This window comes from Procambarus clarkii, chromosome 51 (assembly GCF_040958095.1).
Source record: "Procambarus clarkii isolate CNS0578487 chromosome 51, FALCON_Pclarkii_2.0, whole genome shotgun sequence".
Taxonomy (NCBI): Eukaryota; Metazoa; Arthropoda; class Malacostraca; order Decapoda; family Cambaridae; genus Procambarus; species Procambarus clarkii.
Genome location: NC_091200.1, coordinates 18,383,168 through 18,401,497, shown reverse-complemented (window position 1 = coordinate 18,401,497; position 18,330 = coordinate 18,383,168). Strand labels below are relative to the sequence as shown.

The following is an 18,330-nucleotide window of genomic DNA, read 5'->3' as shown; positions in this document are numbered from 1 at the left end:
TTTCAGTGTTCCCCACTATTATTTTTTTTAATTTGACTTTTGCAGGGAAAATCTGGTGGGGGGCAGGTGATGATTTTTATGTTTTGAAGGATCTATTATATGGAGGTCCTATACAGTATTATGTTGTACATTGAATTGGGAATGGTTAAGTATTCATAAATTAAATTTTTTTTAGGATTTTAATCTGAAAATTTAAACATTTAAATTTGTACTGTCCTGTACAATGTAATTTTCAAATTCTGCTAAGGTTATTTTTTCAATACAGTTACAGCCAAACAGTGCGAGTGGTTCAGGAGCTCTTGAGCACGATCCAACGTTTCTCTACCGTCCACTGCCTGAAGGGGAGGCCATTGCTGGCCCCTTGCCCCTTGGTGTAACAGTCATTGATGCCTCAGTTGTGCTGTTTGGGCAAATGTTCCCTCTGGTGGCAAACAAGCACAGACTTAAGGTAAGCGGATTGTCTTGTCTGACTGACTGCTGACTTTTACTATATGGGGTAATAACTGATACATATTGATGACCAGACCACACACTAGAAGGTGAAGGGACAACGACGGTTCGGTCCATTCTGAACTATTATCAAGTCGATTGTATAATAGTAATAATATATATTACTCTAGTGTGCTAAGAAATATATATTGAATACAGTATACGGTACAGTATATATATTTCCACTAGAAGGTATATAAAGTTACATGGTAGGAAAATAGTAATCCAATTTCCTTTCTGTTTGTTGTTGTACAGTATTTGTAGAATTGGGCTCGAAAGTCAATTTTGCCTCCACTGCTAGTATGCATTCAAGTCTGTATTTGCATATACAGCATGCTTAACATTATTTACACATTATTGTAGTGGCATTATTGTTCTTTTATATAATTTAATATATTCTGATATTAGCAATTAATATTTTGTTTACAGTATTTACATAACAATAACACTTGTTTACATATCAGCAAAGTTTAAAAAACAAAATTTGTTTTGAGCTTAGATTGAATTGGCAGCAAAGGTTACACTTCATACTCCTACTTCTCGTCACATGATAAAACACATAATAAAGTAGCGCTCATCTCCAGGTCAAGGGCCGGGGTTAATTTTATACTGGAAACTAATGACTGGCATCATGTTTGTAGAACATGGACAAGGGGGAAAAAGCAAGAGCTGTTGATACTGCAGATCCTACAGAACATGTCATTTTTTGTATATACAGTACTTAGGAGGATATTATTTATCTTCAATATATTACTTTCTTGATCTTCTCTCACCAGTCTTCTAAAATTAGCTTGTAATTATTATATTTTTAATTGTTTTTCTTTTTCCAGATGTTAAATTTGTTTGGCGACATGATTCGAGCAGCCAAGAGTCAACGCCAAGAAGCGGTCCAAATGAACATCTTCACAGCTGTCCTTAGTGCTCTTAAGGTACTGAGTGACAACAAGGCATCCTTTGGTCAAGATGACGTTAAAAAAGCTGCAACAGCTCTTCTGTTGGTAGGTATCATTAGCCATAGAAGCTTTGTGTAACCTTTTCCAACTTTTGTCAACAATGTGACAACTTCAGGAGTATATACTATAGACACAGGTATACTAAGCTTACATTCAGAAACTGACATTTACAATTGTGGGCTTGCCTCACCCTATGATTCACGTAACCACAATAATCGTAGAGAGCGCCGAGTATTTTCTGATTAAAAACTTGATCAGAGTAATGCATTACTAAATCAGAAATGTTTGCAAGACATGGAATATTATACAAAAAAATTAAAACCAATAAATATATAAAGTGGGCTAAGCAGCTCAATACTGAGTCATAAGTTTCCCACTGCATAGAATATCATAAGTAAAACCAAAAAGCCTTCTCACCAATGAAATTGATGAATCTTATTTGCAAATTTAAGGCCAAAATTAATTATCATTTAATTTTTTGTTTCTCAATTTGTTGTATCCCTTGTTTTTGCTTATTCGTATCAGAATATTGTAATTCTGATAAGAATAAAATATTCTCTATAATTATCATTAATCATTATAGCATGCACAATGGTGAAGGATTCTTGAAAAAAAGAAAAAGAAAATGGTTACTTGAATTCACACAAGTTGTAAATCGATTTCATTATGTATTATTATATTTTATATACACAGTACTGTCTCTAACATTCACAATGTGTTTAACAATGTTCCTTGATTATGTTGAAAAAAGTAGAAATATGTACGTGTGTGTGTGGGGAGGGGGGGGTTGAGGACGTCAATCATAGCAGTTGAGATTTGATTGTCACCTTCAAATGACAGCATATACTAGACCCAGGTTCCAGTTTTGAAGTTCGGATGATATGGTTGATGACATGATAGGATATTGAAAAAAATTTCAAAGCACCTGGGCAAAAGTTGATTGTGCCAGAGAATAATTTTCACTAACGACCAAATTGACTAACTCAAGAGTTAGGATTAAGAGATTCCTGAAGATTAATGTACTACTATGTTGTTTTGTTTGAAAATGTTTCTTTTCAGGGTGTTAGGGGGCAGTGGAGGCACAGCACTTCCAGGCGTTTATTCATCTGCTTGTATTTTTTTCACTGATGGTTTACTAGTGGAGGCAAAAACTAGTGTTGCATTGGCAAAGCTGTTCTTCTGTATTTTAATTGAAATACTATTTTGGTTGTTAAGTAAATGAAAGGAAATTAATATTTTTTCTAGGGAGGTTTAACACACCCTAACTCAACTCTGCGGTGTGCATCAGGCGAAGCCATTGGTCGTATGGCCCAGGTTGTAGGAGACCCCCGTTTTGTGGCAGAGATGGCTCAGAACAGTTTTGACAAGCTAAAAAGTGCACGTGATGCTGTAAGTCGTACCGGTCACTCTTTGGCATTAGGATGTTTACATCGGTATGTTGGAGGAATGGGCTCTGGCCAGCACCTCAGTACCTCCATCAGTATTCTTCTGGCACTTGCAAAGGACACTACCTCTCCTGTGGTACAGGTAAATATACATATGTAGCATTTGATTTTCATAGTTGTATTGTTTTTAAATAATTTAACCACTGCACTGTGCACCTGTTTAATATGGCAACTTCGTGGTGTGCTCCAAAAAATGTATACAGTATATTAAATTTGTTTGATTTTCTTCTAATATTAGTAAAATGCATTCCCTGATCATGAGAAACTAAAAATTATTGTAAGTAGCTCACTTTGGCTATGTTGGACAGAGGAAAATTGAAATATCACTGATTCGAGACTGGTAATGAACGAGACGCCTGTGGAGGTCACTGGAGCTAGACGAGTGGCAGGAGTTGTCGCGAATATATTTATAATGATTTATTTCAGTATCATTGATTTGTATTTTTCACTGCATTTTTGTAGTTACATTAAGCATTAGTATGTAATTTGAGAATTATCTATGAAGTTGTGCAGGACATTGATACACATTCAAACACTATCCATGTCATTAATATGCGCATAAAAAAAGTTCGAAGTCACTAATTGTGAAAAGTGAAAAGTTCCTGCATATCTTTCTTCCGTACAGTGTACATGCATATTACACGTGCATTTGTAATGATCTATCCCAGTTCTGATTGAAAATGATTGGAAAGGAGGGAAGGATAATTCAAGTAACTTATGGTTATTTTGATTGCTTGGAACCCAATCTATATTTTAGATTGACACCATTTCACACTATGATGCTTTTAGTACAAAAATCAGTGAAAGTGTGACACATTTAAGAAAAGAGCAGGCAGAGGAGGTTTTAAGGCAGCTATCAACCATTTTTCAGTTTTGGAAATGTTAGTGATAACTCTCACACTGCCCTATCACAAAGCTGGGATGCTGGCTGCCACCTCCTTCACAATGCTGCCTAGCTAATGGTGACAGCAGGAGAGTTAGCAGATGAACAAGCCAGCTAGTAGTTTGCAAGGAGGCATTTTGCAGTCTCAGGGTTCCCAAGGAGGGCTTATAAAGTGTTTTGTGTGTTTAGTGTTCTACACCTCACTTTAGCTGGATGATATCCACCAGTACTTCCTAGTACCAGTATGACCCTGCAGGAATGCTTGAAAACTTCTTTGTGGCACCGATACCTCAAGAGTTGGTCTGCCTGACTGTGCAATTTGCTCAGCTGTTGACAGTGGAAAATTACCTTAGGTAGGAACTAAGTGAATCTGCTCAGAAATTTTCTGCTCATGTAAACCTAGGCTCATTTTTGCACTAAGAATTTAAAATTAGTCTGCTTTTGTCAGGTTTGGGCTCTTCATGCATTATCCCTTATTGCCGACTCAGGGGGTCCAATGTTCCGCTCGTATGTTGAACCTTCACTAGCCTTGCTTCTGGAACTTCTGCTTACTGTTCCTCCTCACACAGCTGAGGTTCATCAGTGCATTGGAAAGTGTCTCCAGGCTCTTATTACTACTGTTGGTCCAGAGTTACAAGGCAAGTTTTACCTTTGTATACATGTATAATTATTCTCCATGTCTTTCAAAGCTTTAATAATTTGTTGGTACTTAAACTGGATTATATTGTTAAATCCATAAATAGTTAAACAAGTTTGTATTCTCAGTATAAATAATTGATTGTTCTCTAGGTACCAATAGCAGTGTTGTCATGGTGAGATGGTCTCTCCTGTGTGGGTGTGGGCTGGTGCAAGAGCATCCTGATCCATTAGTGCAAGCTGAGGCTATAGCATGTTTGCAGCAGATGCACATGTTTGCCCCCAGGCATGTCAATCTCTCCTCGCTCGTCCCCATGCTTGTGGTGAGTTGCCAAATTATTCTATATCTAATATTTAGAGGAAAACTACAATCTACAATCATGTATACAATTATACATAAAGATGTATGGTGTAAATAAGATTAAGTTCCAAAATTCTACTGGCTATCTTAAAAAAAACCCATAAAAACTTAAATATTTTATTCCATTTTCCAGGCAAAAATTTGGCAAATAATAAAGTGCTTGGGATGAATGATGTGGGAAAAAAGGTCCAACAATATTTGATAAACACAAGAATGTAAGGTTTGTGCAAGCCTGACTGACTGTAGAGAATTATATTGATCAAAAGACTAGTGACATGGCATGCCCAAACGCATTAATCCAATCTAAGCCTGCATAATTTTGAAATTCACCTGTGCACTTTGAAATATGGTGTACAAGTTCTTTTCTCAGGCAACAACTGAGGTCAGAAGGTAGAAATGATTGAGTTTCCAACTTAATTTTATTCACAAAATGCTGAGCTTTTGCACCATTGAGTGATAGGTGATGAATTCCCCTATTTCTTAGCTCTTCATGCTGTTTACGTACTTCCTATTAATACACAATTCAGCTCACGGCTCCCTCATCTTTCAATTTCCTGGTTCAGATAAAGTTAATTAATTTTATTTAGTTGAGTATAATTGTGTACTGCACTAAGTTGATTGCATCACTCCATGTCAACTTCATTATATTATTTGGTTGTCCTCAGTCAAGTCATAGTACCTGCTTGCATTGGTTTATGGGTACGTGTTTACAAATATTTGTACGGTTGTGTTTGTGAATGTGTGATCATGATCCCTAATTTTTTTTTTAAATTCCTCGGTGACCTGTCAACATATTTTGATAAATTGATTGGCTCCTATTTAAGCCAATTAATATGTGCACAAAATCAACACATTTATTACCATTCATTTGTTTATTATTGACAAGCTGCACAATGCTGAATAAGGCATCTAGATTGATCAGGGTTGCCTTAGGGAATTTGGGTGTCTAGAATGAATTAAAGCTAATATTGTTGTAAATTAATGTATGTGTATTATCTTGTATCTTTTTAACAACAGAAAAAGTTGAGCTGTGATCATCTTCTACTGCGTCGTGCTGCAGTGTCATGTCTGAGGCAATTGTCACAACGTGAAGCCTGGGAGGTGTGCTGAACATGCCTTGAGCCTTGCTCAGGGCTCAGATGAGCAGGACCAAGGTACATGACTCGAGTATAATTATTATTTTAATATTAAATTGTCATTGAAATTTCATTATTTATGAAGATAAATAATCTTGCAGTACCCACTGCATAAGTACTCATCTACTTGTGCATCGGGTACAAAACTCAGTGTTACCTATTAGTGAGTTCAGAGAACAGGTCCAAATTTTCTCCACCTGGAAATGTAAACAAGAAACTTTGAGAATGGGATAATGGACAAATGCAAAATGGAACCCAGCCTATTTAGTAAATTGTTTAAAAGTAAACAATATTGAAAGATAAAATCCAAAGTGGAAGGGTAAGAGATTAATGGAGGCAGAGAAGGGAATATTCAAGAATAAAGCTGGAAAAATTGTTAACCTGGAGAGCGTGCAAAGATCTTTTACTGTTAGAATCCACTCAATAAAACATCTAAATTATTGGGAAATCTTGAAAACTTTAAATCTGTATTCCCCAAGAGTTCAAGTGGGAAAGATACATAATAATTTACACTTGGAAAACACTAGGAGGACTGGTTCCAAATCTGTACAGAAATAACACCACATGAGACCAACAGGCATAGCAGGATGTGCAAAATAGCCCCATTGAAAAGCAGAGGTGCAATATGCATTCTGAGAGAGAACATTTTCGATCAACATCAAAAGCCCAAGACATCAATTCTCTCCTACACACACGGAACATAATAGGCTGACCTCTCACAGTGTTCAAAAGAAAACTTGATAAACAGCTTTAAAGGAAAACCTGATCAACCAAGCATGACTCATGTGTCAGGCTGTGAGCAGCTGTGTCAAACCGCTTGGTTAACTAGACCAACCAGGAGGCCTGATCAAGAGACCAGGCCATAGGAATGTTGATCCTTGGAATCATTTACAGGTATACGACATGTATGCAAATCAAGGATTTTACAATATCAGACATATCATGGACTTTGGACCATGTCATTAGTATTTTCAGTTGGTGCATGTGTGTAGTAGGGCCAAATGGAGTTTCACTTTGGATCAAAAAGTCTTTTCAGCCCACTTTGCATTATTATCTAGGGATATTTGCAAACAGTAAACCATGTAGACATATTGGAAAATGGCATACATAGTTCCAATTTATAAAAACAATGGCAGAGATGAGGTATTTAACTATAGACCAGGGGCCAGATTCACAAAGCAGTTATGCAAACACTTACGAATCTATACATCTTTTCTCAATCTTCGGCGGCTTTGTTTACAATTATTAAACAGTTAATGAGCTCCGAAGCACCAGGAGGCTGTTTATAACAATAACAACAGTTGATTGGGAAGTTTTCATGCTTGTGAACTGTTTAATAAATGTAACCAAAGCCATCAAAGATTGAGGAAAGATGTACACATTTGTAAGTACTTGCATAACTGCTTCGTGAATCTGGTCCCAGTATCACTATTAATCAGTGATTGATGCCCGTCCCTCTCTCTCTCTGGCTTTGCTATGGTGGTGATAATTTTGCTCTATGGTCTCATGATTTTAGAGCACTTGCATATCAGGATGTATAAATGTAGCAGGTAATTATACATTAACTAGGAAATAAGACTAAAGAACTACATCTCACTCATCTTACCCACAATTAAGCAAGCACACAGCTTCATATACAGTACATAATTACTGATCTTGAGAGCTTTGATCATTAAGATGGAATTGGTTGATATATAGTCCAGTGTTAATAATAATAATTCTTTTAAATAATAGGTACTAAATAGGTAGATAAATGTGCAGTAATAATGCGCTGAACCAACATGATGGTAATATGAAGGGAGGTTAAGTTTGGGTTTGTTCTGACAATATGAATGAAAAGATGAGTCTGAAGCATGGTTCATATTTTCTTAAAAGACCAACTTTTAGATTTAACATTTTATACTAATTCATTATTTTGTATAAAGCTTTTGAGTCTAGTTATTGAAGCACTTAGAAAATTGGTAACCATAGTGCAGACTAAAAGTTTAGGAATTAATATTTAACTTTTGGGTGCTAAATGGCATTTGGTTTTCAAGTAAACCTAATTTTAATACATTTTAGAAAATGGCCATACTAAATGCATTACTGTATCAATGTTTTACATTCATTTTCCTTTCTGTATAGCATATTTGATGACTGAAAAAAATTGGTGCTAAATTTTTATTCTTTATTTCAATTTCCAGGGTTAGTTATGACAGAAACAGGACTTCCAGGCTTGCTGTTTGGTCTGTTGGACACAGAGACAGACTGCGTGTTGGTACGTCATGTGCATCACACTTTGACATCCATGTTGCAAGCTCTGGCAACCTCCCACCTCAACCTGTGGCTTACTCTCTTGCAGAGAGGTTCTCACTAGTGCATCAGGTGAGAGGGAAACTACAAGTTATGAAGTGTAAAGGTATTTCACTGACTCTAGACCAGCTTATTAATAATAGCACCCATGACAAGTATGTTTAATGAGATAAGTGACTTAGAAACTGGTTACTAGTCACAGGATCTCATAGGCAGTTTTAAATCTTGGATTATCACATTTTGAGTTTTAAATTTAGGAGGTTATGACTTAGTCTCATCAAGGAAAAATTCCAACGGTTTTTTAAAACAACTTTTCGAAATTGTTATTAATAATGCTTTCTTATTAATTTTCATTTTTGTTTAATATCTAATCAACATAGAAATAAAAACTGCTGCTAAGTGTAAGTGAAAAGCTAATTTCTGAGCAAGTTGGCATATGATCATAATAGTCAGAGCTGAAAAGGTTCTTCACCGTTGCAAAATGGCTCTTTTCCGACTTCACTGTTTGGTCACATTGATGCTAGGAAGGAAGTGGAGAATATTATAGTTATCTCAGAATGACTACATAGTTAACTAATAAATACTCAATGACTTAAAATTCTCACCATTTTCTCCAGTACTGTATTTTCAAGGCCACAGCCACTAAACATTTTTTTTGAAAGGTATTGCTATAAATCCAGAAGAATGAAAACTGCTTGCAATTCAAAACCAACCATAAACCTGTAGTTTAACTATGTTCAATGGTTTTCCTATGGTACCTACTACTACTACTATTGTGTGTCTTTAGGAACTCATTCCAAGCAGTACTAAAGGAGATGCCATGCATGCCCTTCTTTTTCCCACGCTTCATGGGCAAATTTTAATGTGTCTTCAATTTTGAAGTCACATGAAGTATATCTACTTAGGTGAACCTGAGTGTACAGGATTTTCACTCATTACCAGTATTTTGCATGCACTAATCATTAAACTTAATTTTTCAAAGATAGCTCTATGGCTATCATTAAACTTAATTTTTCAAAGATAGCTCTATGGCTTTTCCCCTAGGGTGTGAATAAATTGCATCAACCTGAAATTAAAAACCAGTCATCTTGATTTTTTCCAAAACAAGGTCATTGTCTTTCCCACTGCCCAAACTGTATTCAGAAAGATAAACTCTTGAGTACTTACACTCTGCTAGAAGTCATTCTTCCAGAATGCCAGATGCAAGTAAAGTTTTTGCTACATTGCAAGATAAAAAGATATCAGATGCAACAGAAATTTTCAGCCATGTTCTATCCAAACTGGCAGGTATTCTTCTGTGAAGTGTTTCCTCAGTATCTCCTCAATACTTCAATCTGTCGAAGATCAATCCTTGGAAAACATACCAGGTCTCTACCCACAAGCACCTACTGGGGGCCATGGATCAGTATCTGGCCTGCACCTTGTAGAGGTGAAAGGGACCTTAGGGATCAGAGATCTACACAAAAACCTAGAAACCCCCTCACCGTAAAGCCAAAGCACTCCAAATTAAACTACTACTTGGAAATAATAAACATTATCAGAATATTAAAATAGAAGTAATTTACAAGGTGATACTGGCCTGTGTAAGACTCCATATTAAAAGCTATAAACAATTGTCATTTTTCAGAGAGTGGGACAAATGAAAACCCTGGAGAGACAGGTGAAGAGGGGGCTGATGATGACATGGTTCAGATCCACACAGGAGGGGATCCTGACCCTCACCCTAGCATCCCTCCCCGTTGGACTACTCGTGTGTTTGCTGCTCAGTGCATTGCCAGAATTATCCAAGAGTGTGAAAACAATCGTGCACACTTTGATTTGGCTCTTGCCAGGGAAATGCAGACGACAAAAATGAAGGGTAAGCTTTGCCTCTGTATGCTTGAGGCACAGTGCAGTGCAGTGGTTAAACATAATTGGAATTTTGATCCCCATACAAATAGCGATAAGTTTTATATGCTTTATCCTACAGGAGACTATTTGGTGCTGCACCTGAGTGAGGTGGTACGTATGGGCTTCATGGGAGCCACCAGCGACAGTGATGAGTTGCGACTAGAAGGCCTTCACATCCTACACCGGGTCATAGGCAAATTTGCTCACATTCCAGAACCAGAATTTCCAGGGTCATGTGATACTTGAACAGTATCAAGCTCAGGTGATGAGACAGTTGACAATTCTGTTAGATTTTGATTCTCCTTTGCTGACCAAATAATCAATTTGTAAACATTTCCTTTTTAACTCTTTCATTGCTACACCAATTGTTCAACACCAATTCATCTGTACCATAAAAAAAATATAGTACATATTTAATACAAAATATGGTCCAATAAGCATAATCGTCAAATTATTATATTGCTCTCTTGTTTCTTCTGGGCAACCACTATTGATTGACCTTTAGCAGTGAAAGGATTAACAATGTTTTATTATTTGGATTGTTATGAACTGTTTTGAGGGTGTTCTTTTTGTAACCATTTGCTTTCATTTTCAAAGTGGAAATTGTGAAAATTTGATGAAATGTTTGGTGATACAGTGTAATATCATCCCTCTAGGATTTTCTCCTGCCTGATACTTGAAAGGTTTCCTCTTCCATTTGGTACCTTATGACCAGTCTTTTTTTTTTTTTCAGCACCCACTTCCATTACTTTATAATTGAGATAAATAAATTGATTACTTTTACAATTGAGATAACAAGTCTAATAACTTGTTGGACCATCTTTTTCAGTTTGCCCTGGAGTTTCTTGTTATCTTCCACTATACAGTATTGATCTTCCGTATACAGTAATATGTTTGCATCAGCAAACATTATACGGAAATTTTGAAACTCGCCAGGTTTCTCCTGGGGAGGATTGGAGGTTTGAAATAGATTTACTGAAGGTTTTGATGGTCGGCACCTCATTGAGGTCACACACCAACAAAGGAAAAATCTGGCCTTAAAGAGTAATAGTCAGCATTTCAGAAAGTTTTTTTTCTATACACACAAGCCTTTTTTTATTTTACTTTTTAATTTATATAAAATAAAGTAGTATGCCTCCCACTGTCATTTGCACTAAATGGAGAGTAGATGCCATAGAACGTTAGATATGCTTGGAAGGGTCAAGCGCCATTTGTTCTTTTGGGTGGTAATCTGTTCCATGTGAATTGTATCAATATGCAAACTTGCTTATTTTTTTTTTTGGTAGGTGGGTGCTGCACTTCGACCAGCATTTGCTCCAGATACAGCATCTCACGTAACAGCTCGTGCTTGTGAAGTGTGCAGTGCCTGGATATGTTCAGGTATTGCATTCAAAGATAGCTTTATGAGATAATAATAATATACTACCTTAAATAAAGAAATAGTATTGGTTGGTGGTATCTGCTACCTTTTTTTTTTACCATTTGCCTCTTTGTTTAGCACATAATATATTTTATTTATAAATATTAATAGTTTTGGTAATTGGCATATGTATGGTGTAAGAATTCTTCAGAATTTAAAATAGCAATAAGAAGTTGAATCTCAGTCATTCCTGCATATACTGTAATCTATTAAATATATTCTGTGTAATATTCTCAGATTAGTCTACTTAATTGTTTCATTCATTAAATATTGAGGGATATTTAAGTGTCACATGTCTTTCTAGGTGTTGCTCGAGACCTGAATGACCTTCGCAGAGTTCACCAGCTGCTCGTGTCATCTCTGGCCAAATTAAATAAAGGCAATACCAAAGGACTTTACAATGAAAGTGCTGCCACACTCGAGAAACTTGCTATATTAAAAGCATGGGCAGAGGTTAGTTGAGAGAAGTGCTCTTTTAGTAGTTTTTCATGTCTGACAAATTCTGTGCATTGCATTTAGTCCAGACTATTACCTTTCATATTGCCCTGGTGACATTCTTCCCTGAAGAAATTAGGTCTTGATTTATCCCTTAGATAACTCCTTATATCCTAGATATTCTTAGGTATGTAGAAAACTACATACAAATACTCAAAGTAGAAGACATGGTTTTGTCACATAGGTGAAGCAATTCATTACCCGATTGCATTAAGAACAAGAATGTGAAAAGAATAAGAATATGAGGATGACCTTATGTGATTCCAGGCAGTACAATACTGCTTCCCTTCATGGGTGATGAAAGTCAGGTGTACCATTACCTATTTGCATACTGTATTTACAACTGCTGTAATAATAATAAAATACAATTTACTTTGAGCCTTCATTTCCATGGGGTTAAATTTTGTTAGTTTGAAGACAAGGTGTTAGCCATTTCCTACTGAAGTTGAGTTTTCCTAGTATACACATGAATGTAGTTACTATACTGTAAATGATAATACAATACATGTATAATTACCAGTCACATGAATTCATCATTCAATTTTCTTTGTGATCATCAATTGGTACAATTGTTTCTTCAGGTATATGCAGTGGCACTGAAAGGTGCAGGTGGGTGTGAGAAGGCAGATGAACAGGATGATAGACCTGAGGCAGAAACTGCGTTACAATCATCTGAAGAGAGCTTACTGAGTTTGGTTCAGCCAGAGCTGATGTCTCTGTCCAAGTCTTGGTTGGCAGCTCTTAAGGATCATGCTCTTCTGTCCTTACCACCAGGTGGGTGCCTGTAAATCATGAGTATTATTAAATTGACTAACAATAGGTATATATATTGAATAATTTTATGTCCAGAAATTTAAAATACTGTACATAGATTAAGTCATTACCAAGCAGTGTTATTTTTTTTTAGATTAGGTCTATACCAAGCAGTGTATGTTTGTATTTTTTTGCTTTGATACAAATGACCCAGAAGCTATTGAATGTTAAAACACATAGCCAGATTAATGTCTTAGGTTGAGTGGTAAACTAAGTGAAATGAGCTTGAACCAGAGGTGGCGGAGGCAACTATCGTTCAGAGCTCCAAGAGCAAGTTTGAGAGAGCACTGGATACTATAGCTACAAGCAGGGCTTAAGAGCCGAGCTTTTTTCATGCACTATATCAATTTTTTTTGGCAGTCTATCTCATCTTTCTTCCTCTTGCTATATCATGGTGTTCTTGTCATAAATCTTATCAAGTCTTTTTAAAAATTTGGTACTTTCTAGATGCTCTATCAATTGGTATATACTTGATTATTTTCTCATTACTTTGATTGGATGCATGATATCAGTCTGTAGTTTAGGTCTTGCTTCTATATAAACTATTGGAGATAATCCATGACTGATTAGTAGAGTGAATCATTGGTTGCACTTTATTTAAGAATTAATGGCTTTTAAACTTGTATATCTCAGATATCATCACACTTAAAGCTTATGCTTCCATTCTAAAAATAAAATTTGACAAGGGAAATTATGTAAACTTAATGATTTATCCTTTGTTTTTTGCCTATACACAAAATGTACAAGGGAACACAACAGATCAAAAGTGTTTTCTGACATAGCTTTTTATAGTTGGCTTTTATGTCTTTGTAATGACATCAATACTAGAAAAGAAACTGGTAAACAAGGACCTTTATGTGATTAGAAATTAACCTTATAATTTTGATAGAAAAGTATATCATTTAAGGATGCACTAATTTAAAATTTCTCAAATTTAACAATGTTAGTTACAGGCTACAAAATGACATGTCAGTAAATGAAATGCCAAACATTTTTTTTTTTTTCAGAATTTTCAAGTCAATTACCTCATGATGGAGGAGCCTTCTACTCAAATGAATGTGTCGAGGGCGTACGGCCATATTATCGTAGTGCCTGGCCTCCTATGCTGTATGCTGCAGCCCTCTGGCTTGGTGCAGGAGGTTTTGATAAAGCTGTAATAGATGAGAAAGACGAGTCAGATGCAAGTCCTTCAGTAGCGGCTGTGTCACCTAACACCACTACCGCAACAACAACAGTAGTCAAGAGCCCAGAGGGCTTCAATACTGATCGCTTCTATCTTCTTTTAGGTGGGAATCACTTCATTCACATTTAATTTTATCTCTGTCTCTTCTTTCTTAGATTCTTTTTATAATTACTTAGAGTTGGTTCTCTTACAGCTCTTATCAGGCTAACAGTACACATTACAATTAAATTTGACTAGAAATCATGAATAAAGTTACTTTAATCATTTGACTGTGAAGGTTGATACTTGTTGCTAAATTCTCCTTTAGTGCTGATATTCATTTCCCCACCTCCATAGAAAAACTATAATGTACATTGTAAAAGTAGACATTCATTTGATAAGCTTGATACATTTAAAAAAATCCTAGTACATGCTGCCATTTGGCAGTGACACCAAAAACACTGTTCTTCTTATACCACCATCCAACCTTTCTCAAAAACATATTTCACAAGAATTAACCTCTATATCATGTTGTCTATATAAATCGTGTAAAATCTGATGTCTGGAGCACCAAAACATATTGAAGCCTGTTATATATATTAGCATGTATGCCGTAAAGAAAATACTCTACGAGCAAAAAGAATGTCCTCTTTTGAACGCAATTAGTCCACAAAAAGAGGGGACTACCGAGCTCTTGAAGTATAGCTACTTTAAGCACATGGTGACTAGAACTCCCTTAATTGTTATACAAATTTGTTATTTTTAACTCCCAACATTATGAAACTTTGATAATGTTTCACAATTGACTTGATAATGGTTCAGGACGGACCAAAATGTCGTCGTCTCTTCATCATCTAGTGTGTGGTTTGGTCAACATTATGAAACTTTGTTTATATAATTATCTTAGTTCATTTATGATGACATGGTTGAGTTGATTGTTTTAAGGAATAAAAAGAGGGCTGCAGGAAGCAGCTGGCACAATCTTTTCAGCTGCTGATTGCTGCCAACTCTCTTCCCTTCACAATTCCTCCTGGAAAAAAGTGGCCAAAACGTGTGTACAAAAAATTCATTGCTGGGCCCTGACTGGAGCAGTGTGTGATTCATGGATCTTAATGTCTGTATTTATTGGTCTTGTCAGCCCTTGTGTGGTAAGTCCTAGTGACATTGAAGTAGAGGGACGTCTGCAGTCTTTTCAGAAAGCCTGTTGAAGGTATACTTTTTGTGGTTTCCTAGGGTTTCCCAAATGTTGCTTTTAACCGTCTGCCTCGAGCGTTCATCAGCATTAGAAGCTCTGGCTTTTGTGTGTGGTTCACTAATGACTCGAAAGTGCATGTCAACATTACATTAGTGGGTTACCTTTTGGTTCAGTTTGGTGCCTATAAATGAGGGGCAGTGTTTTAAGCAGTTTCATGAGAAAGGGGCAAAAACATTGAGGACCAGAGTTCACCCAACCCAAATCTCTCTCGTAAGTGAAAGTGATCCCATACCCAACATGAGGCATGCCAGAGAAAATAAAGGTGGCCATCTGGTTCAAATAACACTGATGAACATCCCTGTAAACTGCACACACAAGAGTCAGTTTCAGTACTGTATAATCTCAAAGAAGATAACTCTGAGGGCTGTCAGCCTTTGGCAGTTGGTGCCAGTGAAGATAACACTGAAATAAAGCTGAAGTTCATAGCTATAATCAGAGCCAGGCAAATGCCAGGCCAGCACACTATTAAGGAAAAGCATGGTACCCCTTTCACAGAGGACTGTCTCAATTGAATCTGCTTCAGCATAGCTAGGTGTGAAGTAAGTGGATGCCAAGCAAAAAATAAGGGTTTCTGGATCTTGCAAATGCTGTTGCAATAGTTTGTGGGGTTGGTGTACTGAGTAAGCCATTTTGATCCAATGATCTCATGTAGTGGGTATTAATTGGTTTGCTTATATTCAATTGTCATACAGCTAGGGGTCACTGGTGGATGTGTTGGTGGATTGAGATAACCTCATCACTATCAACCCCAACTACATGATTAGACAATTTGAAAAGTTCCTTGTCGCAGTAGGCAAAAGGTTGACAAGAACTTGGCATGCGAGCAGTGTTCTGGGTGGATTCTAGTCCTGACTCTGGGAGGAATCAAGGAGACCTGCTGAGAAATATAAATTTGACCCAAAATGATGCAGTCAAATGAGAATATGCAGCCAGAGAGTTAAGGAATGGTTTGTTCATCATTTCTGCTTATAAATGAAATAGTTAAAATGGCTCTTAACAAGAATAAAAATTATAACTCACAAGTTGTATTTTTGAAGCTAGATATTTATTTGCATCTTGCAGGAATATGTTTAGAGTGGCTTTGCAGTCCGCTACATAGTGATGACCCCGAGCGGAGTGTGGTGTGTCTACGATCCCTAGAAACACTCTTGTCTTCACCCTGGCCAGCAAAAGTTGTTGGTCCTAATACTAGCCTCACTACAGAAATTGCAACAGTAATGCATAGGTAACTACAACTAAAAAAATTGCTGCTTTTTAACTCAAACTTAAACCCTCCTGGAATCCAGTTGAAGTATTGGGAGAAGCAACTACAGTAGTACTACAGCAGCCAGTTATGTTAAATACACTATGGATGCTTTTGGAGATAAAATAATTACTCTAGAAGAAATAATTTTAGCTATAATTTAAATAAGGGCCATTTTTGGTCATTCAAAGCAACCAGCTATTTCAGTACTGTAACCTTTGTTTGCAAGTATGATGGTAAAATTTAAAGTTTATGTACTTTACCTAAATAAAAATTTTGTTAAATAAATACTGATAAGGAGTGTTCCTGTGACCATTAGTGAGTAGTGCCTGCATGCTCATCTGTCCATTCAGGCACTTATTCATTCACGTTAGGCAGTGTTGTTTTTGTTAGTAATTTAGTGTTAGGTGTGTTTATAAAGGCTGTTTTTTTTATTTGCAGACAAGTTTTAAGCTCTGACCACACTGATGTGCACCAGTCAGCTGTTACTGTAGTCTCACTAGTGGTTAAAGCAGCACAGCAAGCTTTAGATGAGGAGAAAAGGAAGAAGAAAAAACATAAAGGTAAAGATTCACGTGATCCATACATAGTGTGTGTGTATTGTGTGTAGAGGTGTGGTGTATGCATGTGTGTGTGTGTGTGTGCGCGCGCGCGTGCACACGTACTTGTCAAATTGTGCTAGCTGCGGTCAATGTTCAGCTGTCTGGTCACCCCTCTCAACTTTCAATTAGACTGGTTTGCAGGATCCCAAACCTATTGGACTCTCTCATATCTAATTTTGAAGCTGTGTATGGAGTCTGTGTGCTCCACTTTATTTCCTATCACTGATCATTTTTCACTATTGACACCGAACAAATTCTTCTAATGCCTTTTCTTATTTGAGTAATTAATTTTCACCTGTCTCCTTGTTTGCGAACCCCCCATGTTAAGTTATCTACCCTGAGAATTTTGTACAGTATGTAGTAATCATGTCTCGTCTCCCTTGACTGGGGTCTAGTCTGGTGGCATACCTCTGAACTTTCTCTAACTTCATTTTGGGTTTCTCAATATAAGGGCTTCATGCTGATGTGACAACTTCCAGTATGGTATTAATCTGACATATATGCTACACAAGATCCTGAATGACTCCTTATTCAGATTTCTAAAGACATTTCTTACATTGGTCAACTTAACATACACATTGATGATAACTATTGGTATGGTGTGATATGTTTGATATAGAGTACTAAAAAATTAATAAACGGAGTTCTTGCATTTGTAAGTACAGGTATCGCTAGGTGATCAGTGTCATGTAGCAGGTGTAAGTCTTAAATGCTTTCCTGAATTTATTTGCAGAGGAAAAACCAGCCAATCAGGAGTGTGAAGGCTGTGAAGCAGACCTTCTGGGTGAGGGCAAGGAGTCTGGAGAGATCAATACAGCACAGTCATTGGTATTTACTGCTCTGCAGGTAGGCAATATTTTTATTTGATTACTGCAGAGGATTTCATGGTTTGAATATTAATTACTCATTACTAAGATGTGTTTATTCATCCATGTTGAACATTAAATAAAAACTTGGACTTGACTAGCCCAGTGCAGTGGTGGGAAAAGTTTAGAGAAATACGCGATAAGCACTACCCAGATGTCTTGACGTTCTTAAGTGCTAATATCTGGAGATGGTCGGGGGTTTCAACCAGGTGGGCCAACCAGCACTTCAGCACTATTTCAGAGACCAGCACTTCATGGTGGTCTCTTTAACACTGAGTAACATTTCCAGAGGTTTTGAATGTAGATGAATGAATCTTCAAAAAGCCGTTACAGGCTGAATGTTGGAAAAATCCTCATTTTACTGTATTAGGTTGAAAAGTTGACCTGTC

At 36.7% G+C, this 18,330-nt stretch overlaps 1 protein-coding gene across 1 annotated transcript in view; it reads left to right on the top strand.

The window, feature by feature from the left end:
* The window catches only part of LOC123774551 (HEAT repeat-containing protein 5B), a 45,545-nt gene that overhangs the window by 15,207 nt on the left and 12,008 nt on the right, over nt 1-18,330 (top strand). The window contains 19 exon segments of the mRNA XM_045768903.2: nt 266-448; nt 1,320-1,487; nt 2,688-2,969; nt 4,219-4,408; nt 4,560-4,729; nt 5,785-5,874; nt 5,876-5,921; nt 8,087-8,238; nt 8,240-8,267; nt 9,823-10,053; nt 10,165-10,307; nt 10,309-10,347; nt 11,372-11,465; nt 11,810-11,958; nt 12,582-12,774; nt 13,821-14,099; nt 16,293-16,455; nt 16,915-17,036; nt 17,809-17,921. Coding sequence (XP_045624859.2) covers nt 266-448; nt 1,320-1,487; nt 2,688-2,969; nt 4,219-4,408; nt 4,560-4,729; nt 5,785-5,874; nt 5,876-5,921; nt 8,087-8,238; nt 8,240-8,267; nt 9,823-10,053; nt 10,165-10,307; nt 10,309-10,347; nt 11,372-11,465; nt 11,810-11,958; nt 12,582-12,774; nt 13,821-14,099; nt 16,293-16,455; nt 16,915-17,036; nt 17,809-17,921 — 2,835 coding nt within the window.